Source organism: Sarcophilus harrisii, chromosome 2 (assembly GCF_902635505.1).
Source record: "Sarcophilus harrisii chromosome 2, mSarHar1.11, whole genome shotgun sequence".
In the NCBI taxonomy this organism is placed as follows: domain Eukaryota; kingdom Metazoa; phylum Chordata; class Mammalia; order Dasyuromorphia; family Dasyuridae; genus Sarcophilus; species Sarcophilus harrisii.
This window is the reverse complement of record NC_045427.1, coordinates 448,436,251-448,460,645: the sequence shown is the minus strand read 5'-3', so window position 1 is coordinate 448,460,645 and position 24,395 is coordinate 448,436,251. Positions and strand designations below refer to the sequence as shown.

The following is a 24,395-nucleotide window of genomic DNA, read 5'->3' as shown; positions in this document are numbered from 1 at the left end:
CAGAGAGTGAATTATATAGTAACGGCAATATTATAAAGATAATTCTGAAAGACTTAATAACTGATCAATTAAATGACCAACCACAATTCCAAAGGACTTATGGTGTTATATACCAGCCTCCTCTAGATAAAGAAGTGATGATAGAATCAGAGTACAAATACAAGTGCAAATTGGTGAAAGGTATAAACTAGTCCAACCATTCTGAAAACTCTTTGGAACTGGTCCAAATGGTATTAAATTGTACATACTCTTTGATCCAGCATTATTTCTATTTCTTTCTTGCTTTTCCCCCCTTTGGAAGTGGCAAATGTGGAAATCTATTTTATATGTCTTTACATATGATTTCTCAATGGGTGAGAGAGGTACAAGGGGCAAAGGTTAGACTTGGGAATGAAAATAAAATTGAATTTTAAAAAAATAGAAATAATAGGGTTTAAAAGAGAGAAAAGTTAGGAAAGGTTAATAAGCTTACTTAGATTTTTGTGTGTTTTGAGATGCTATTAGGGCATCCAATTTGAGATGACCAAAAGGCAGTTGCTATTTTGAAACTGGAACTCAGTGAAGGCTGAATATGTAGAGAATGGGAATTTTCCACAGAGTTGATGATTAAACACACAGTAATAAATGACATCAACAAACAAGATAGTATAAAAGAAGAATAGAAGATGGACCAGGACTGAGCTGTGAAGGATAACCACAGTTACCGTGTGTGACTGGCATGAAGAACTAGCAGAGAAGATTGAAAACTAGTCATCAGAAAGAAAAATCAACAATAAGCATTGTCCTGAAATTGAAGAGAAAAGAACATATCTGATAGAAGGTGATTAGTAGAAAAGGCAAAGAAAACTGATGATGAGGGAGAACATTACATTTGGGGATTTAAAATATCACTGGTGAGTGGATAAGTTGAATGTTGAATTTGAAAGCCATACTACAGAGGATTTAGATTCAAGTGGGAGAAGTGGAGGCAGCAAGTATATCCAATTTTGTCAAAGAAGTATAGCTGGGAAGGGTAAGATGCATGCAGGACAGAAACTAGCTATGCTGGTAAAATCAAGTATAGGTTTTTAAGAATGGAGGACAGATAGGAATGTTTGTAGGTAGTAGGGAAAGAATTGGTAGATTGGGAGAAACACTTAAGGGGATGGGAGGCAGTTTACCAGAGAAGATGGGATGGGATCAACAATGCATATCTATATGTCACCCTCTAGAGATTTGCCTTGGCAAGGAGAAAGAGCACTTCTTCCTGAGATGTAGAAGTGGAGGAGGATAGAGTTGGGAAGGAAAAGTCAGCTGTTGGAGAAGTTTTCCTAAAGAAGATGGGATTTTAGTTGAGACTTGAAGAAAGCCTGGGAAATCAGGAGATAGACATGAGAAAGGAAAGCATTTTAGGTATTAGGGAACAAGCAGAAAATGTCCAGAGTCGAGAGAATATTTTGTTCATGAAATAGCAAGAAGGCCAATGTTTTTGGATTAAAGGATGTGTGAGGGCATGCAAAGTGTAAGAAAATTGTAGAGGAAGGCATCTGGATTGTATAGAGCTTTGAATGTCAAATAGAGGGTATTGCATTTGATCCTGGAGGTCTAGAGAATTACTGAAGTTTATAATATATGAGAGTGATAGTCAGATCTGTGTCTTTAAGTGATCACTTTGTAGCTGAATGGAAGATGGACTACAGTGGGGAGAGGCTTGTGGCAGGTTGATTGCCCCCTCCTCCCATCTAGCTATGGTAGTAGTTCAATTAGGAAATAATGGAGGCCTAAACTAGGATGTTTTTATTATGAGAGGAGACATATTTGAGAAACATTGAAAAGGTGAAATCAGCAAGCCTTGGAAACAGATTGGTGTTGGGGAAAACAAAGGGAAGGAAGTGAGAGAAATAGGGAGGTGTTGAGGATAGAACCTAGGTAGATCTGTGTGACTGAAAGGATAATATATGCTTTAGGAATATATAAGGGAGGGGGATTGGGGAAAAGATAAATGAGTTTGATTTTGAACATATTAAATTTAAGATATATTGGATATCCACTTAGGTAGGTAGATTTGGGAATCATCAACAAAGAGAAGATAATTAAATACATAGGAATTGATAAAATCACCAATTAAAATAGTATAGAGGAAGAACAGGACACAGAAACCCCAACAGACTCCTGTGGTTCAGAGGATATGTTCGGGAGAAGGATTCAACCAACCAAGGAAACCATCTTCCCAGTTCCTCAGGCTCCCAATCCAGGAATCATCTTGGATTCCTCATCATCTCTCACTCAGCCCCATATTCAAGCTGTTGCTAAAGTATATTGAGTTTTCAATATCTCTGGAATACATCCCCTTCTCTCGCTAGCAGTGCCACTACTCTAATATAGACCCTTATCACTTCACACCTAGATTATTGCGATAATCTTATGGTGGGTCAACCTATTCTCAAGTCTCTTCACTCCAACCTACATTCAACCTAAAGCACAGGTCTGATCATAACAATCCCCTAAACTCCAGTGTTTCTATGACCCTGTTGTCTCTTGGATCAAATACCAAAATGCTTTGTTTGGCATTCAGATTCATTTAGTTTCTTAATTGATTGATCAGCTTTGTCTTAGGTCAAAGAAAAATCAAGAAGACTGAGGACATAGAAAAGATTATTTGATTTGGCATTTAAGAATTCTTTGATGACTTTGGAGGGAACAATTTCAGTTGAATGATGAGGCTGGAAACAAAATCATAGTAGATAGAGAAGTAGTTTTGTCACAAAATGCAGGAAAAATCATGGTCCTTTTTGAAGGGGAAGGATAAACAACAACTGGGTTTTCCAGAATACATACCAGACTCTGGCATTTCCTTAAATTTGGGATGGGATTCTTGAGGGAGAGATACCTGGGGCAATACCATATTCTTTAAATCTTTTTTTTAGCTCTTTTTACCGTGAACTTTTTTTTCTTAAGTTTCTGTTTCAGATGATCGAGCCGAACAAAGAACGTGTCTTATCTGTGGAGACAGAGCTACAGGGTTGCACTATGGTATCATTTCCTGTGAAGGCTGCAAAGGGTTTTTCAAGAGGAGCATTTGTAACAAGCGGGTATACAGATGCAGTCGTGACAAGAATTGTGTTATGTCCCGGAAACAGCGGAATCGATGTCAGTATTGCCGCCTGCTCAAGTGCCTGCAGATGGGGATGAACAGGAAAGGTAAGAGAAACTCTGTGGGCACACAATTCTCACCAGTGTTAGGTTCTTTCCAACACACAATATCCTGAGTTCTCCTGATCCATGTGCTGATTATGGAATTTAAGAATTGGATAAGATCGTAGAGCTATCTACTACAAATCATACCCTTGACCAAGAATTTTTTACATAGAGTTTTGTGTAGCCTTTTCTTAAAGACCTCTTGCCTCCTAGAAGCAGCTCATTCCAATTTTTGTATTGCTTTCATCATTAGCAAGGTTTTCCTACTTACAATTAAAGTGTACCTTTTTATAACTTGTAACCCTTAGTTTTGACTTCTAGGATCAAATATAAGAAATATCCCTCTTTTATATGACAACTCATATACTTAAAGGCAGTACCTGTGTTGTCTTTCTAGATTTCTTTCCAGATCCTTCAACTGATCTCCATTGTGCATGTTTTCTAATCCTCTTATGATCTTGGCAAGTTTGTCTTGTGTCTTTTCTAAAATTTGATTCCCAGGACATTTGTATTCTCTGTGTAGTTTGACAAGAGCAGAATACACTTAATGCTAAACTGATTTTTGAACCTGTCATACTTTTTAACATTTATTTCTATTAAATTTCATTGATTTGGCCCATCTTTGTATTAGAATCATTAAGATTCTGACTTTTATTATCCAACTTGTTGGCTAACCCTCCAAACTTCATATTATTAGAAAATTTGACAGGACTTCAGTGCCTTCACACATATCACTGATTAAAATGTTGATCATATAAATTCAAGCTTTCCAGGTTGATATTATAACATCAATTGATATGTATCTAGTTCTTTCCTTCTCCCTGATTTCATTAACACCAGGAATGCCTCCCAATAAAGAACCTGCTTTACCAATACAGATCAGCAACTAATATGTAATGTATAGTTTTAGAAAGCTAACTACTATTAAGTGATTTGCCCACTCTCACACAGCCAATATATGTCAAAGTTGGACTTTCATCACCGAACAAAGTAGTTTTTCCTCGCTCAGAGGCCACTCACTATCCACTACACCAAAGCTTCTTGAACTATGAGTCACAACCCTATATGGGGTCACTTAACTGAATGTGAGAGGGGGTCTTGAAAATTTAGCAATGGTAGGATATCAGATATTTCACTAAGATTTAATTCTTTATGTAAAAATAAACAAGTACAATTCAATTCATTAGTTGCAAATTTGCTTTTATTTTTTATAAATGTGAAATTATATGTATACCAAAGAATTGTTTTGAAATAAATTCCCTAATGATTTTTTATCAGTAAATATTTCATTTGTATACTTATTTTATATGCTTCTATACCTGGAGTCACATAAAAATTTCTTGGGCAAAAAAAGAGGTTGCAAGTGGAAAGAGTTTAAGAAGCCCCACACTATACCATGCTACCCCCTCCCATTTTAAACAAAAGAATAGCATACAAAACCATATCATTTGCTTTGCCATGATCATAGTAAACTATTTCTATAACAGCCCCTTGTTATACAATCTATCCTATAAGAAAAGGAAATAAAATTAATCTGGCATGACTTGCTAAGCTAGCTTTTAATGATCACTATTGCCAAAATATTCAGAAATCATCTTAATAATATGTTTTGGAATTTGGAATAAAACTCTAGCTCATTTGCCTCTGGTTTGTGGATTCTATACTTTTCCTTTTTTAAAAAATTGGGTCATTTGTCATTCTCCATTTCTGCAAAGTCAGCTCTTCTTTTCCCTACATTCCAAGATGCATAATAACAGCTCAGAAATTATATCTTCTCAAAAGTAATTTTTACAGGTCTGGTTACTTGAAACTCCAAGAACTACTAAATACTAGATCATTTTCTTACTTTGCTTGACTTTTTACTCCCAGTGAATAATTTTTGCTGTGTCCTTCCCATTCCAAAAATCATTGCTCCTTGGAAGGAAAAATAAAAGAATAAAAAGTTGAGTAGTGCTGGCTTCTTAGTTTTTTCCTATCAGGCTGTCTGTCCTAAACAGCAGCATTCTCTTTCCTGTGATCCTTTTCTGGTCCTTCATTCCAAATTTCTTTGTTGTTCTTCATGTTCCTTGCTAGTTTAAGCTTATGTGTTGTGCATTAGCATTGCAAATACATTCTTATTAGGACCATGCTTTTCCTTTATGTCCATTCTCAGTTGTTTGCAGTCGCCTCCATATTCTGTGTAAGCCATTTTAAAATCTGAATTTGATGAGCTGCATGTGTAGTCAAAACTTTTTAGTCTTTTGGGGCAGTACCTGCTTTTTCTCCTTGTTTGGGAGACTTTTTCAGGAGTCCCATTCTCAACCCTCTTGAGCCAGCTTCCTTTTCAAAGTCTGCTTCTACCTGTGAGACTGTGAAATCTTCTCCCACAATTTAGGGTACACATGCATCAACCTTTTCTTCCCCAGAACAGAAGCTAATGAAATGATCATGTACTCCCAAGGTTCCTGTTTTTTCTAAGGTAATTCTTTGTTAGAATTAAGTAGGTGTATTTCCTCTTTCACTTCTTAAAGTCTGAAGTTTTAACTAATGAAGTTCACATATTTATCAGCTGCTCCAGTTAGTATAGAGTGAAAGAAAGAAAACACTCCTAAATACCTAGATGGTTGAAGAGGTCTGAAGCCAAGTCCTAGAGTATATTTTTTAAAAATCTGTTGCTCTTCACTCAAATGCTTTCCAAAGTTCCTTCCATATACATGTTCATGTACTGAAGAATGTTTTTAGTTAGTTCTTAATGGTCTGTGCTTTAAAGTCCTTTCTAGCTCTAACATTTGTCTGTTAATGATCTCTGTTGGTCTAATGATTTCTGTTCTAACATTCTGTACAAAGATTCTTTACAGGGGAACTCCTTAGGCAGCCAATAATTTCCTCAACAAATATTTCTTAAGTGTCCTATCTACAAGGAACTGTGCTGGAAAAATACAAATCAACACATCAGTAAGAGACATAATCCTTCCCCTCAAGGACCTCATAGGTAGCTGTGCATATGGTAGTTGTGGTGTGGTAGAATGAATATCTAACTTAAAGTCAAAAAACTGTAGTCTCAGCTACTTGCTGCCTAAGAAACTTTGAGCAAATCACTTATTCTCTCTGAGTCCCAGTTTTTACCATTTCCTACTAGTTGTTAAGTCTTATTAATTCCACCTCCACAACATTATTCAAATCCTTCCCTTCTTTTCACTCCTAAATTTTATTACCCCAAGTCCTAACCTTAATCACCTCTCTCCTGAAGCATTGTAATTGCTTCCTAATTGATATCCCTGTTCAGTTTCTTATTTTTCTACACAGACTGTGTCTTGCTCCCCATATCTGAGGAAACTAGTTTCATCACATCACTACCTCACCCAAAAATCTTTTAGGGCTTCTTATTGCCTCTAGGATACATTGCAAACCCTTCTCCTAGTCTTTTTTTTAAGCCCTTCACAATTTGGCTTCAACCCAGTTTTCCAGATAGGAAAGTCTTTACAAAGACTGGAAAACTTTTCTCCCAACTTGACCTTCTGTCTTCTACCTCTGTGCAAGCTGTCTCCCATACCTGGAATATATAATAATCCTTCTTCCTCTGCGCTATTCTCATCTTCCTTCAAAGCTTCATTTAGATTTTACTTTTTCTATAGAAGCTTCAGTGACTATTCAGTTGTTAATGCTAAGTTTCCTCAAATTACTGTGTGTGTGTGTGTCTTTTGCCTCTTCCTCTTCCCCTTTCCTCTGTTAGCCATTGAGGCCTATTTTGGTTTTGTCTGTATATCCCAAGGGCCTTACACAGTACCTACGTTACATATAATGGACATTAAGTATTTGATGAATTGACCTGAAATTATGCCTGCTGGACTGAGTTGTCTTGCAGAAATGTTCCGGGGATCTACTCAGATCAGGTCTTATAAATTGTAAAGGACCTTAGAGTCATATTTTATGACTCTAAGAGACATATCTTATGATGTTCCTTCCCTCTCATTTCCTCTGCAACCCAGTGAGCGTCTATTCTAGTAGGATAGAAAAGACCAGGACATGGGTAATAATTCTTAGGCAAGCCCAAGGGAAATCAATGCAGCAAGGGAAAGATATGCTATGTGGGTGCATTAGAGAGGAAGGGCTATCTTCTGGCTTCACCTAGGAGAAGGGAAAATCAGGAAAGTCCTCCTAAAGGAAGTGGCCTTTGAAAGGGGCCTCAAAGAATGGAAAAGTAACTGACAAATACAGCTTGGAAGTGGTGACAAAGTGGTTCTCAGAAGACAGAGAGCCAGTTCATTTGGGCAGAAGCAGATAGTTCATGAAGAAGTAGTGGAAAACAAAAGTGAAGAAAGATTGTGGAGAGCATTGAAGGAATAGCATTAGGAGTCTGGACTTGATCCCATGGGAATCAATTACGATTTTGAATAGAAGAGTATATGATTTAAAACATGCATTAAGTTTATGTTGGTAGTTCACGTAAAGGACCAAATAAATAAGGAAATGAAAGACTGGAAGCACTACTGAAACCGGTTGGGCTATTATCTGTTTGTTAGACCAGGACAGAGAATAAGAGTTTGAACTAGGAGAATGATCGAATTGGAGTGATGTCATGTAGATAGAATGAATAGGACTATCTCTATTAAAATGTTAACACCTTGAGACCAGGGATGTTTTGCTTTTGTCTTTTCTTTCCTTAGCATCTGTACAGTTTCTGGCACTTAGTAGATACTTTATAAATGTTTATTGATTGACTTCTTTGGCAACTGATTAGCTATGAATACTGAGGGAAAATGAAGAATTGAAGAATTCTTTCAAGTGTTTTTTTATTTGGTTGTTGTCCTCAGTCATGTTACTTTAGGCCTTCTTTTTCTTTCTGTCTTTCCTCTTTTCTTGGCATTACCAGAATTCTTATAGATATAGAACGAATTCTTATAGATATAGAACGATTGTTTTTTTATTATTATTATTTAACAGGCTCTTGTCCATCCTTGTTCTTTTTTGCTCAAGACGTTTAAAAAACAAAGAATGGCAATGTTTTCATTGTAACTGATTTTAAAGTATCACCATCATTGAAACAAAAACCAAGTTAAGAAGGATGATGCCCACTGCATGCCAGGCCAAGTTGAGCTAAAAATTTTAAGAATATAGATGTGCTTTAGTCCTCATCCAGCAGTGACCCATTTATTATTAGGTTAATTCTCAGCTATCCTAATGTTGTAGCTTTTATGTTCTAACACTACCCCTTTAAAGTTTCTTCCCTCTTGAACATTCTGTGTGTTCTATATCATAAGTATAGAGAAAGCCTAGTACAGATAGTATTAAGATTGGAGTCAGGACATCTGGGTCCATATCCAGGCTCCATTTGGCAGAATTTTTGTGACCTATAGGCAAATCTTTTTATTTCTGTGGACCCTGATTTCCTACTTTGCAAATTGGGACTGAAAAATATATTCCTTAAAATTAATCTTTAAAGTTGTGAAATGAGTTATTGCTTTGTAAAATATTTCCTGTTATGAAGACATTGCCAGTTTTAACACAATATTATTCTTAGACCCCGGTCAGAAATATAATTCTGTCCTCTAATGTTATAACTGATTCAGCTCAATTCAACAGGCATCCACTAGAATGAGTGGTCTTTTTTCCAGGAAAATCCCCCCAAAAGATCCTCTTCTGTAGTTTACACTTGTTGTTATAGCTCTATATGGGTCCTAAATATATGTCTGATATGCCTTCCTATTGAGAAAGTTTGAGATGTTCTTTTCTACTTCAATCCAAGAAATATTTATTAAAAGCCTACTATGTGCAAAGCACCATACTAGGTACTCAGAATAAAAAAGTGGAATGAAAAAGAATTTCAAACTTCAAGAAGTTATATTCTACTCACGTTAAACATTTCCAGTTTCTTCAGTTAATCCTGATGATTTCCAATTACTTCTATATCTTGGTCACCCTTTTCTGAATATGTTTTACTTTGTCATGCTACTGCCCTTTTTAGATGTAATGCAGAAATCTCTGTGCTAAAGAGGCGATCAGACCTTGGCAGATTGCAGTGGCTTATCACATCTTTCTTTGAGGATGAGGCCTGAGGGGACATTAGCTTCTTTTGGCTATTGTATTTTCAGTTCACTGAAACTTCAAGATCTTTTCTTATTGGAATGATTATCTAGCCTTGTCTTCCCCATAATTCTAGCTTTTAGAAATTTTTGGGGGGTGGGTTTAGAATTTGATTCTGTTCTCTATGATGTTAGCTATCCTAGTTTCATAACTATAAAATTAACTATTCCATCTGCATTATTATCCCTGGTCATTGGTAAAAATGTTAGTAGCCCAGGGTGAAGGACAGATAATAGGACATCACTAAAGACCACTCTTCAAATTGATAGCAGCTCATTCATGATTATTATTCCCTTTAGTCATTGAACTTCATAGTACTATCATCTAGCCTACATTTCTCCTTCATGTCCAAAAGAATACTATGAAAGATTATGTCAAAAGCCTTGACAGGATCTAGGAACATTATGTCCAAGGATCTATTAATCAAGTAGCCTTTAAAAAAAAAAAAGAGAGAGAGCTTGTCACTAGGTACTAAGTGTCAGAAACTAGACTAGATTTAAATCATCCATTTATAAGTCCAAAACTAATACATTATGTGTTTATCTCTTTAAGATAGGATGTTATAGGCAAAGGTGCTGAAAGGAAATGATGATTGCATTGGCACTATGATTCCTGCCAATTAAATTTTCATACAGGGAGGGCTTGTTCCCCGTGACTTCACTGTTTGGATTCTTAATAACAAGAGTTATTCATGGGATGTGGGGTTTTGGGGTTTTTTTTTTTTTTTTTTTTTTTTTTGGTTCAGTAATGATAACAATAACTGATATTTATATATAGCTTAAGGTTTGCAAAATATTTTGCATCTGTTGTCATTTCAAGGTTCCTAACCCAGTGAGGTGGGTATTATAATTCCCGTTTTACTGATTAGAAAACCGGAGTTTAAAGATATTAGGTGATAGTTAATAAATGCTACACTTAGGTTTTGAACCCGAGTCCTCCCAATTCCAGATTTAATACTCAGTGAATTTTATCCACAGAGAAACTTTGAACACCAGAACATAAAAGATCTTCAGCAGTGCATTGTTCTTGCTCAGGGTCATTGTTCTTGCTCAGGGTCACTGATTTATCCCCAAAGGGACTGACATCAAGTGTTCTTACCAAGTCATAAAGATGAGTTCTTTCTCCTATCTCTTCCTGATAAGACGGGTTAGTTACTGAAAAAAGGACTTTGGATTTGTTTTGATAACCAGTGCATTGGAATGGAATTAGCACTGGACTTTAAGAACCATAGAATTTGAAGCTCTAAAAGCCCTTACATCTTGAATCCTCTCCACTCATTTTACTACGAAACAAAGGCCCTGAAATTACAAATCCCTAAGGCATCCATACTTTTCTCCAGTCCTTCACTGTCTTTGCATCAGACCTTTCAATTAGTTCCAAACCTAGTTCTTTTAACTCCAGATCAAATGCTGGGCTTTTTCTGTTATATCATACTGTCTTGGGATATGTAAACTAGGGTGGACATGTCAGCTCTCCCTATGATAAGGGGATAAAGGGATTTCAAACTAGGAAAAATCTTACAGATCATCTCTTTCAATCCCTTCATTTACAGAGGAGGAAATTGAGTTCCAGAGAGGCTAAAATAATTTTCCCCATTGTCAGAGAATAAGCTGTAAAATGTCTCTTTTGGCAATAAGCTTCCCCTTTCTGGACATTAGTTTCTTCATCTGTAGATTGGGATACCAATAGTGGCATATCATATTTCATATGATTGTTGTGAGTCTAGATCTGGCCTAGATGAGGCCCAGAAAGGAAGGAGTAACTCACCCACAGCCATGTTACTGGTCTGTGGCAGAGCCAGGACTCTTGTACCCAAATTTAGTATTCGTGCTTTTATAAGCTGCCTCTCTAGAGCCTCAATCACCTTGTAATATCTTGCTAACTGTGCCACTAATTCACTCCCCCCTCATCTAGTTTATGTTGAGTCTTTACACTTCCATTGCTTGCTTTTACTGCCTGTCTTCTTTTAAAGATATATCATTTATACCTCAGAAATTAGCAAATATTAGCGTTCCAAGGCTTGATTTAATGGTTTGTTTTTGTTTAGATTTAAGAGAGGAAAGTAACAGAAAAAATGTTAATAATGCAGATTAAACCTAACATAGTATCATGCAAACATTCTCTTTTCCCCTATAGTTCTACAACTGGTTGTTAAAACATTTACCAGCACACTCCTGCTATTAGGTTTTAGTGGCTGCAACACAGTCTGCCTAGTTTCACAGAGGGAGGAGTTTAGGAAGGTTTTTTTTTTTCCTTCTTGTACTAAATTCTGTTTGTTTTTTGGGAAGAAAGGGGTAAGCTAACTTTTCTCCCCTTGTTATAAAAGAGGAGAGTAGAGAGGTGGTGGGCAATGTCCCCCATTTTGGCAGAAAATAGCAAAACCTAACAATAATTTGCCTATTCGTAGCTGACTGAGAGAGAAACACTGACATCTCCTGGTCATTACCAAGAAGACAAAACTGAAAATGTAATGAGTATTTTAACTGAATCTACTCATAGCAGCACTAAACCATTCAACATTTGAACTGGTAAAGACCTAGATTACAAAGTGTTAGAGACAGAAGGGACTTTGAATCATACATCAGATGTATGTAGAACCTTGAACTATAGAATATTAGAGCAGAGAACAAAGAATGGTAATATTGGAAGAGAGACTTAAGTTCTTCTAAAATGTTAGAACTGGCATTCTTAGAACACAGAATGTTAGAGTTCTAAGGTATCTGAGCAGTCTCATCCCATAATTTTGCTACAAGCAAACTGAGACTCAGGAAGATAAAATGATTTACCTAAAATAAAGAATTTGTAGCAGAGATGAGATTGCTGCAGCAGGTCCTCTGGAATTTTTCCATTTCTACCATATTGCTTCCAAAATAATTCTTTTCCTTCTGAGAGCCCATTCACATAATAAAGGTTCTTAGTAATTGAGTTATTGATCAGCTACTTAGACAGCAAGCAAAAATTTCTAATGAGAGAAAACGCATTAAATTTAGGTTTCCCTACCCATCAGGGTGCCTGTGATGCTGTTAGGTTGTCTATGAATTGAAGGAACTGTTGGTATATATAGTCTAGAGAAGTACAATTATTGAATCAGATGGGGGTTCATTTCATTTATTGGTTAAAAATCTAAGAATTGATGTTAAAATTCAATTCAACTTACCCTAGTCAATAAGGTTATATGAACAAATAGTTCTCAAAAGAATTTCAAACCATTAACATGTGAAAGAATATTCCAAATCATTTATAATAAAAGAAATTCAAACACTCAACAAATTGATAAAGATGACAAAAGAGGGGAATAGTCAGTATTGGGAAGGTCATGAAAAGATGGGTACATGGAAGAAGTCTTGGGAGAGCTTTGCATTATTCTAGTCATTCTAGAAAGCAGTAACTTGCTCAGGTAGGGTCACACAACTAGTAAATAAATGACTGATGCCAGTTCGAAATTCAGATCTTCTGACATCCAACTCTCTCCACTGCCCTGGGCATATGTTTTTATATAAATAGTTACGTTGATGTTACATAGTGCTGTGTTGTTTCAGGCATGTCTAACTCTTCATAATCCTACTTGGAGTTTTTTTTAGCAAAGATAATGAAGTGATTTGTCATGTCCTTCTCTAAATACATAGTTATATCTAAGTGTATAATCATACTTCTACAAGAATTGAAGCTCAGCCAAGGAGCTAGTTCTCTTACTGTCTCCAAGAAACAATTCAAAATGATTTCAGAAATTAGAAGTTGAAGAGAAGTTCATTTCAACTTCACAGAAGGAACTTAAAGGAACAGACTGTTGGTTTCAGAAGCCAATAATGGGCACCTGTGTTTGTTCATGTTGAAACAAAGGTCATGAATACAAGAGAGTTCAGTCTCAGGTGTGATATCAGTGGAACACCAGTGGCTTCAGGATTAGAAAACTTGGGTTTGACTCCTGACTACTCTCTTGCTACTCTGTGACCTTGGAAAAGTCACTTAGCCCTTTGGGACTCAGTGTCCTCAAAACTAAAGTGAAGGGGTTCTGATCTATGGAGCAGGGATAGCTGTCTGTAAATATCTAAAGAGCTTTACTAGTAGGAATAATAGTTTGATTTTCTTTTTATTTTTTTAAACTTGTAGTATTTTATTTTTCAATTATTTGTAAAATACTTTCCAGTATTTGTTTTTGTAAGATTTCAAGTTCCAAATTTTTTTTCTCCCATCTCCCTCTCCAAGGCAACAGTCTGATATATATGTTATACAATACAATTATTTTAAACCTATTTCCATATTAGTCATGTTGTGAAAAATAATACAAACAAAAGGGGAAAAACACAAGAAAGAACTAACAAACCAAAGAAAGGTGAAAATAGATGTATTTAGTTCTCTCTCTGGATTTAGATGATTTTTTCATGGTAAATCTATTGGAATCAAATAGATCTATTTTCTATAGTACTTCATAACCTTCCAAAAGCTTTTCCCACAAAAATCTTATTAAAGTTCAGAAATAAGTCTCTTTTCCAAGCTGACATCTGCTAGATCTTCCTTCTAACCAGGGCAGCTAAAGATTTTGAGGTCACTGAAAGTAATTTCTAAAACCTAGAATCAGAACCCCTTCACTTTAGAAATTTTGAAGTAGCATAGACTTACTGGTTTTGGCTTGAAAGAAGAAAAGACTTTATATAGAGTTAGCCAAGAGTGTATTAATGGGCTGCCTTAAAAAGTAATAAGTTCCTTATAGCAGAAATTGCTGTTCAGGTACAGGTTAAATTAGTTCTCACAAATAATGTCCTTGCCTCTTTCAAATGGCTTAAGATCAGAAACTGATATTATTTTATCCTATCATTAGAGAATGAATTAACACCTATTTTGCCACCCTACCCCGGGGATCCAAGGGGCCTTTGCTACCTAACTTGCAGCTGAAACTTCTTATGGATATTGTCTCCCCCTTTACAGCATACCCTTAAGTCTGGTGTTTACCACGAGTACTAAGCACAATTCCTAGTATGTAGTAGACAGTTAATAACTGCTTATTGATACTGAGTAGAAGGCAGCTCATTGTTATAATAGATAGAACACTGGGCTTAGAGTCAGGAAGACCTGAGTTCAAATCCAGTATGGGATGCTTATTAGCTGTGTGACCCTAAGCAAAGTACTTAACCTGTTTGCCTCAATTTTCTCATCTTTAAAATGAGATGAAGAAAGAAATGGCATACTTGACAATATCTCTGTCAAGAAAACCCCAATTGGGTCACCAAGAGACACGACTGAAAAACAACAACAAAAAGTAATTGATATTGGTTGGTGGATATCCTGGTGAATGTGGAAAAGATAAAAGAAGGTTGTTTATTCATTTACTGACCATCTGTTTTTATGTTAGACATTAAAATGTATAAGAAGTTTCTAGTTTTATAGTCCGGGAATAAATAGTAGCTCTAAAGTACTTTAAGAAGCATTGTCTTCACAACCATGTTTAGTATCTAATTAAAATGTTAATCCTATTTTATTGAAGAAGAGACTGGGACTTAGTTGAAGTTAAGTATCCTTCTCAAGATCATAGATGGCAGGTAGCATAGCAGGTAGTAATTTGTTCAATAATAAACACCTTTCTTGTATCTTCACTTGCTGCTACAACCCAAAAAAAACCAACCAACTATTCATAAACTATTATATCAAGATAATATTGAAGACTTCATCCCCTAATTAAATTAAAAACCACTGAGAATTTTTTTTTTTTAAACAAATTTCTTTATCTGTGTTTTTTGTCTTTCTGATTCCCTCCTTTGCTTCACTTCCATGTATTTTTCTATGGACCTCTGTTCCTTCTTCTTTAACAAGAAGAAATTTAATAGAAAATCTGTTCCTGGCCCTCCATGGCACTGTGCCCAAATGTTGCCTCTTTTAAGAATCCTTTCCTGAATCCTCTGTTACGTGTTCTGTGTTCTAACATTATGTGTTTAAAGTCCTTCTCAGCTTCTTGAACTATTGGCCTCACAAGGTTGTTATGAGGAAAATATTCTGTAAGTATAAAGGATTATAGAAAGAAATGTGGGTTATTGTTGTTATTCCAGATTTTTAGAGATGTTTCTAACTACTCTGACATCTGTTTCCTTTCAGCAATCAGAGAAGATGGCATGCCAGGAGGCAGGAACAAAAGCATTGGGCCTGTCCAGGTTGGTACTATGCCCTTACCTATCAAGCGTCCTAAGGGCACTATGTGTTTTCCATCTGTTCATTCCCAAGCCTTGTGAATACATCTGTGCCAGAGTTTCCTCTCATGCCAGGGTACATGGAATAATTGCCTTTGCCCTCCAAAAACATCCTTAAGATTTCTAATAGATACTGTGCCTGAGTCTTATTGCAAAGCTTTTTTTTTTTCCAGTGACTCTTAAGGCCCTCTTAAGAGTTTATTTTCCGTTATATGTGATCATAAGCAGCCTTGCCCTTCAGAAATTAGCAGAACTACTACTCTAGTTGTTCCAGGATATACAAAAACATTGATTGCAAACATAAATAGAAAACTGCTTATGTTCTACCATCTCCTCAAGTTATAATGAATTCCAGTAGTAGAAGGCTTATATTTGAGAAAAATTCTTAAATGTCCCCTCATTCCCAGTGAACAGCCATCACTATCAAATGCTTTTTGTGTGAGTCAAATTATGTCGATATAGATCATAGGATTTAGAAATGGAAAGGGACTTGAGAAATCAACTGATTCAACCATCTCATTTTACAGATGAGGAATTGGAGACTCACACCCAAATCTTCTGCAGACAAATCCATAATTCTTGTTGCTGTAGCATACTGCCTCTGGAAACAATTAAGGACCCTAGGTTTTCTATATAATAATATATCAGGGGCTCTTTTCTGTGTTTAACAAAATTTTTAATTCTGTGTTCTATGAACATGGAACTGAAAGCCAAGAAACCTAAGTTGGAATACTGGATCTGTTTGTGACCTAGCTAGCTATGGAACATGAACAAATCAGTTCCTCACCCTAGGCTTTCATTTCTTCATTTGTAACGTGATGATTATCTCTTTGGTTCTCTCTAGCTCTAATCTGTACATTTTATAGTTAAGGTCTAGCATTTCATGTTCTTTAAATTCTGTATTCTCCTTTCATTTGTCTTTCTTTTCTCCTTACTCGTTTTACTTTCCATTCCATTCCCCTTTTCTTCTCTTCCTTTCCTTTCCCCCACATTTTTTTTTTTTTTTAAAGACAGGTCTTTCTATCTCAGGTAAGCTAGAAATACAGAGACTGCTCACAGGCCTGATTCCACTCTGATTAGCACAGGAATTTTGATCTGCTCAGTGTCTAACCTTGACTAGTTCACCCCTCCTAATACAACATGAAGGCCTGCTTACTGGGTGCTCTCCATATTAATGCCAGACCTAGTGTAGAGACCCAATCACCATAGCCCACTGCATTTCAGAACAACTGAACTTAGATCTGTCAGCCTCATCCTCCCTAATAAACTGGAATTTATTGGCATGTGTCCCTACAATTAGGTATTCAATGTTCTAAGCTTCTTCTGTCTCTTCCACTCTTACAGTATTCATATAGTTCTAATGTTCCATGTTTTGAGGACCCTCCTAGTGTTAACATTATATGATAAAAGGAATTGGCCTACTATGCCCTATGAAAGAAATTCCTTTCAAATGAGGCCCTGTGATGTCCAGAGTGTCTGATATCTCGTTGCATAAACATACTAACAAACCTTTTCACCACCCAAACATACCTGTAAATCTCTTCACTATCTGATTGACAGGGCATGGCTGTGCCTTCTAAAATGGAACAAGCCCTTCTAGTCCTGAAAAGTCTCCAATAAATCCTGTCATCATCTTGTCTTAAGTTGTTGCAAAGTGGGGAACCTAGTAAATGTCCTACTGATTGATGATACCATTTGTCTGGATGGGGCTTATAAAATTCTTTGTAATTTGTTCCCATAGCTTCTAGGCCTCCTAAGAAAAATTATTTGCTTTTTCTCTACATGTGACCAGAAAATAAAAGAAGAAACTGTGTATATAAATAGCAGTGAGTTCATTTTTTTCATGTCAAATACCCCAGGAACCAACTATACAGTCAGTATAAAGACAAAATCCCCACTCATGTCTGTCAATTCTGTGTTATTCTGGAGAGAGCCCTGGGCTGGAACTTGGGATACTTGGACCTTTGATGCCCATTCTTCTAACTAACTTTGTGACCTTAAAAAGTTATGTTACTTCTCTGAGCTTCATTTTAATCATCCAGGAAAAGATGGCAGTGTTGGATTGGAAAGCATCTGATGTTCTATGTTCAGAGGTGTTTTTCAATTCTAATATTGTTATTCTCTTTTAGTTCTAGGTATTTTGTGTTGAGTATTCCAGTCTTGACATTCCATATGATGATATTTTTAACTCCTTCTACCTTTAACATCTTATGTTAATATGAGCTGCAATCCCCACAATAACAGGTAATTTTTCATTCCCTACCAAAGATATCAGAGGAAGAGATTGAAAGAATTATGTCTGGGCAAGAATTTGAGGAAGAGGCAAACCATTGGAGCACCAATGGAGACAGTGACCATAGTTCCCCTGGCAATGGAGTTTCTGAGAGCAACCAGCCTTCACCAGTTTCTACACTGTCCTCAAGGTGGGATCCTCAAAAAGAATATACTTTCCTCTTATTTTCTCAATGTCTATCGTATTGAATTAATAGTTCTTTAAGAATGGGACTCTAAAATTAGAAACTTTTTTGCCTACCTCATTTTGAGATAAAATGTCCTTCAAGAAGTGTTTAGTTAATAGATTTGCAATATCCTGAAAGCTATAGCGTCAATAAAATAAAGACATTGAGTAAATAACGTTCTCAGTTCTAACAGTTTTTTTTTAAGGTTCCAACTTAAATAATTTGTTGTAACAATCCTGGTTTTTTTTGTTTTTGTTTTTGTGTTTTTTTTGTTTTTTTTTTAAAGGTTCTGTCTGGCTTTAACATTGTGTTTTATGGCCATTTCCAAGAACTTATGTCTTTCTCCTTGTCATTTATAATTATGGGTTGGGAGTTCCTTGAAAATCTTTATTTAAAAAAAAAAAATTACATTTCTGGGTTGAAAATTTATGAAGTTTCTTATTAGAGATTATTAGCCCAGGAGTCTGGAAACTGGTTTCACTTGTAGACTTTCCTGTGACCTTAAAGAAAGTATCTAAATGTTCAGTGTTTGTTTCCTCTGCTATTAAGTGAAGTGGGATTCTGATTTTCCTTTACTCTTATTTGAGTTACTGTGTTGTAATAGAAAGAATACTGGACTTGGAGTCAGAGGACTTGGACTTAATTTCAAAACTCTGCTCCTTAAGAGCTCCATGAATTCATTGAACAAGTCACTTTATTTTTCTGAGCCTACATTTCTCTGTCTGTAAAACTTGCCCTAATACTTGCCCTACTTAATTCAGAAGATTGTTCTGAAGAAAGCATTTTATAAACTATTATTATCGTTCAAAACCATTTATTAATAACAAGCGATAATTCTGAGCCAGATATTGTCCTTATTGTCCTAAGAGTCACTGTGATCTACAGAAAGTCGAATAAGACCAGGGTTCCTTCCTTTAAAGAGTTTATGGTCTAGTTGCAGAGACAAAATGGAAACACAGATAAGATATGAAAGTTAGATGGTGATTAATGCAAAGAAGTCCAGACACATTGCTGTAAGAGTTGTGAGTTGGGTTGAATTTTGAATCCTGCTAGCCCAGCCTAGGGGTCACATAAACAGACCTTGGAAGAAAGAAATTATTTTAATATGTGAAAGTAGAATTGATGGAGGCAAGCATTATTAAGGACAAAATCCATTTTGGGGGGGAATAGCATAGAAAAGGGAGACTTCAGATCAAAAAGGGGGAGGGGGGAATAATCCCATTCACCTAGGAAGTAATCTCCATTTCTATAGCACTTTTAACATTTCCCCCTACAAGGCACTGTCCTAAGCACTTCTTACCAATATTATCTCATATTATTCACAACACCCTTGCTATTGTTATTCCCCAGTGAAGGAAACTGAGGCAGGCCAAATTTAAGGGACTTGTTCATGGTCACAACCCTAGCACATGTCTGAAGCCAGATTTTAATTCAGATCTATCCATTGCTTTACCAGATGTCTAATGAAGTGTATGTAGGTTGCAGGAATATCATCACCCCTATTTTACCGAATGGAATTTCCAAAAAGTTAACTAGCTCATGGCAAAATTCAGACTTGGGTTTCCTGACTCCCAAGTAAGTCTATATAAATATTTATTAAGTTCCTATCACTTGTCATAGAGCCTACTCAGTTCTGAGGATGCAAAGATTAAAGATGGTGATCTTGTGGAAAGGGATAAAGCATACACAGCTAGTCTATTTTGTTAGTGATAAGAAAAGATGGGACAGAAAAGTTGGCCTTAAATTGAATTTAAACTTGATTTTTTTAGGCAATAGGGAGTCATTCAAAGAAATTTGTTCCCTTTCTTGGGAGACTTTATGATCTGCAGAGCACTTTACTGATTACTGCCTATGAATTAAAGTGAATATTTCCCCCTCAGTTTTAACTGTGAAAAAATAAAACTTTAGAGGGGTGGAGTGGCCTGACAGAATCTTGGTTCAAGTAGTCATTCCCCTTAGAAGCAGTCCCCATAGATGATGTCTCTTAGAAAGAGAAAAGGCTGTATAGACATACTCCTTCAAAAATAAACAAAACATTTGACTTTTATGCAAGTCAAATGTGGAGCTGGGGGAGTGATAACATGTGATAAATATTAGATCTGGGACCATTTTTGCTTCTTATGTAAATTATGATGGTATAAAGCATCTCCTAGGTCCTTTCCAGCTCTAGCATTCCATCAGTTTGCTCTGATCTGGAAAGAGTTTAGATTGAGGGATTTGGGGTAGGGAAATGAAAAGGAGTTGAATCACCTTTTTACCACCTCACACAAGCTAGGAAACTGAAACTCAAAGAAGTTTTAGAATGTGGGAGCTAAAATAACCTTCTCATTGTAATGTATTACAACTTTGCAGTGGAACACTGGAGTGAAGACTTCATTTGCTTGAGAAAGAAACTCAAATACTTCCATAATAGTAGAACATGTCTTTTTTTTTGGGGGGGGGGGGTCTCTTTTTTTTTTTTTTTTTTTCTTTATTAAAGCTTTTTATTTTTCAAAACATATGCATGGACAATTCTTCAATATTAGCCCTTGTAAAGCCTTGTGTTTCAATTTTCCTCTCTTCCCCCATGCCCTCCCCTAGATGGCAAGTATTCCAATATATGTTAAACAGGGTAGAAATATATGTTGAATTCAATATATGCATATATATTTATATAATTATCTTGCTGCACAAGAACAATCAAATCAAACCAGAAAAAATGAGAAAGAAAATAAAATGCATACAAATAACAATAAAAAGAGTGAAAATGCTATGTTGTGATCCACACTCAGTTCCCACAGTCCTCTCTCTGGGTATAGATGGCTCTCTTCATCACTGAACAATTCGAACTGGTTTGAATCATCTCATTGTTGAAGAGAGCCATGTTAGTAGAACATTTCTTATCTACTTAACACAATAAAATGGTTTTTTATAGTAAGAGACAGAATTCATTAATGACGTATTGGGCCTTGTGCTGGGTTTCAGGCAAAGAAGGAAACAGGCCTTGTCTACAAGGACCTTATTTCCTGAGATGAAAAACAACATGGACTTTATAAATAAGCATATAAAGATAAAAACAGTAATTGGAAAGAAGGGTTACTTCTATAGTAGCTGGGGGACCAAGAATGGTTGCATCTTGAAGGAAGAGAGAATCTCTGAGGTCAAGAATAGGAGGGACTGCACAGCCAGTGCAAGGACAGAGGCATCTGGAATACTGCAAAGGCCAGTTTGCCTGGATCACAGAGGACAGGATGAAGAATATTGTTTGGATTGTGAAGAAGAGTTTAATGTTTATCCTAGAAATAAAGGTAGCCTGTGGAATGGCATGGTCAGGTCTGCATTTAAGGAAAGCCCCCTTGGAAGGACTGCAGTGGAGAAGGATCCGAGATGTGAAGAAAAGAAGGGTTTAAAGAGATTATAGTGAAGAAAGCGCTTTGTAAACTTTAAAACTCTAAATGTGTCTTAATACTTTTGATCTTTCAAAAGCAGCTTGATTTTATCACTTCATCATGGGAAAGATCAGTGTGTCTGTCCTAGTTCTACTGCTCACTAGCCAGGACTTTTAGAAAGTCATTTCTGCCCTTTGGGTCTCCGTTTCTTCATCTTCGTCTTTCAGCTCTAAAACCTAAGAAAGAATTGGGCCTTCTGATTCCCATTTGAAACCTCTTCTCATCACACATGGCTGCTTATATCCTTCATGGGCAGGTGCCAAGGACAAATGCACTGCTATGATGTGTGCTTCATTCTTTCAAGTGGAGTAAGGTGAATGCAAGATAGTTGAGCCTGCAGCTACCTTGATTAAAATGAAATTTTTCCTCTTCTAGTAGGTCTGTGGAGCTGAATGGATTCACTGCCTTCAGAGAGCAGTACATGGGGACCCCAATGCCCCCACACTATCAGTATATACCGCACCTTTTTAGCTATTCCGCTCACTCGCCTCTGCTGCCCCCCCAAGCCCGGAGCCTGGACCCCCAGTCCCACAGCTTGATTCATCAATTGGTGCTTGCTGAGGACCTGGAACCCCTGGGCACACCCATGTTGATCGAAGACGGGTGAGTGGTTCATGACCTGATACACTAAGAGGTGGTTGTTTTGGGGCCTGAAGCTCAGCACAAGACAACAGGTACCTACTTTCCAATACCTATCAGGCATTTCTCTCCACATACTCCAAGATCTAGAATGAGATACTGGGGATCAAGGAAGACAGATTGGATGGCAAAATACTTGTTATTTGAACAGTTTGCATTGAACTCCATTTTTAAATGTTTATAGATAATAAATGGCATAATGGAAAGAGCACTTAAATTGTTCAGGAGACTTGAGTTCAGATTCCTGGGACACACTCAGTATGACCATAGCAGATAGGTAAAATAGTAAATAGAAAACTGGGCCTGGAGGTAGGAAGTCCTGAGTTCAAATCCAACCTAAGATGCTTACTAGCTATGTGATCTTAGGTAAGTCACTCAACCTCCTTCTGCCTCAGTTTTCTCGACTATAAAACGGGGACCATAACAGCACCCACCTCCCAAGGTTATTTTGAGAATCAAATGTAAAATACTTAGCATAGTGACTAGCACTTTACTGATTTTTTTTTTTTTTTTTCAAATTTTCTGTTGTGTCCAACTCTTTGTGACCTTTTTTGGGGTTTCTTGGCAAAGATATTGGAATGGCTTGCCATTTCTTTCTTTGGCTCATTTTATAGATAAGGAGACCAAGGTCATATAACTAATGAATTCACATTTGAACTCACGTTTTCTTGACTCCAACTCTGAGCTCTGTCCACTCTGCCAGCTAGCTGACTGGTCTACCAAGTAGGCATTTAATAAATGCTTATTCCCTACGCCCTCCCCATGGCCAACTTATTTAGTGTCCTTGAGTCTGCTTCCTTAGCTGTAAAATGAAGTTAATAATACTTGCACTACCACTGTCATGGCGTTTCTAAAGGCCATAGATCCAATTGGTTGGAGTTGTTATTTCACAGTACCTCTACAATGAAATAATAACTGTATGTCTAGGTATACATAAATATGGACACCAGCAAAAGAACAGAGAAGTGGATCTAGTGGTAGTTTAGACCTGATTTTGTCTCCATCTAGTAATGTGATCTTGGACAAAGTTGTTTAAACTCCCTGGGCTTCAGTTTTCCTCTGGAAAATATAAGTCATATTCATAACATACTGTATGTTCTCAGGTCCCTTTGACACTCTTAGTATTTCATATGCTATGGTCCCTTCTAGCTCTTTCAACTGAGCTCTGAAAGTTTTTCCAGCTTTGTTAGGGGGTTGGAGGGAGGCAGGGGACAGGCAATTTTCTTAGGTCTTACCATGTTGAACTTTTGACAAAAACTAGCACTGAATGGGTTCCATGTTTGCTACCGCTGCCTGGGAACTTCAAGACTGGGTCCTCACCACTAGAGGACAGTGTGGGCAGCAGGATAAAGTCACTACTTAGAGCAATCAATTAACCTACCATCCTAAGTTTTTTTTTTGTTTTGTTTTTTTTTTTTAACCATTTTAAGGAATTATTTTTCCTTTTTTAAATTTAATCTGTCCCTCCCATTTCTCCTACAAGCAATTTTTTTTTTTAATTCCACAGTACATAGTCTAACAAGGCAAATTCACATATTGTCTATATCTGGAAATATGTCTCTGCTTTTTGAGTTTTTTCTCTCTTAGGGAACAAAATGGCATACTTCATTCTTCATACATCCAAAGTATTTCAGAATTGTTTTACTCTATATTATTATCATTGTATAAATTTGTCCTCTATAAATCTTCCCAGTTTCCTCTGAAGTTGTCCATTTCATTAAACATTAATACCTCTTTTCATGGCGATCAAAAATTCGAAACCAAAAAGTGTTCTCTTATTGGAGAATGGCTGTATGTAAGAATATATATATATACAAATATCAAATATTTGTGCATATAGATTATTTTTTCTTTCTTTGATGTCTTTAGGATATAGAATCAATACTATAGCTGGGTCAAAGAACATGCAGAGTTTGATTTCTTTCTGGGTATCATTGCCTTCTAGAATGACCAAACCAATTCACAGGTCCACAAAATATAAAACATCCATCCTGAGTTTTGTGGGGAGATTTACATAAAATTCCCCCTCCCTTCCCTCTTAGATAAGGAGTCTTAATTGATTAAATTCTTCATACTGCTTTTGTCCCCAGGTACACTGTAACTCAGGCTGAGCTGTTTGCGCTGCTTTGTCGCCTGGCAGATGAGCTGCTGTTCAGGCAAATTGCTTGGATCAAGAAGCTGCCATTCTTCTGTGAGCTTTCAATCAAGGACTATACCTGCCTCCTGAGCTCCACATGGCAGGAGCTCATTCTGCTGTCATCCCTCACCGTGTATAGCAAACACATCTTTGGGGAGCTGGCAGATGTGACATCCAAGTATTCACCATCTGATGAGGAGCTGCACAGGTGAGGGAAAGGATGGAAAAACCTTCAGAAGCTTCCATTACAGAGCTTTTCACAGAGACTTTTTTAGGGATCAGAGCCCTTGGCTTCACAGAAAGGAAAGTGACA

The 24,395-nt window shown here is 36.7% G+C and overlaps 1 protein-coding gene across 2 annotated transcripts in view; it reads left to right on the top strand.

Moving 5' to 3' along the window:
* NR6A1 (nuclear receptor subfamily 6 group A member 1) overlaps positions 1–24,395 on the top strand; it is a 247,539-nt gene that overhangs the window by 198,248 nt on the left and 24,896 nt on the right. Inside the window, exons 3-7 of one of the 2 annotated variants that reach the window (XM_031954288.1) lie at positions 2,938–3,180; positions 15,328–15,383; positions 17,688–17,842; positions 21,685–21,909; positions 24,036–24,290. In XM_031954288.1, the coding sequence (XP_031810148.1) occupies positions 2,938–3,180; positions 15,328–15,383; positions 17,688–17,842; positions 21,685–21,909; positions 24,036–24,290 (934 nt within the window). Of the gene's footprint in view, positions 1–2,937; positions 3,181–15,327; positions 15,384–17,687; positions 17,843–21,681; positions 21,910–24,035; positions 24,291–24,395 lie in introns of both variants that reach the window. The other variant, XM_031954287.1, reaches the window with a different exon arrangement.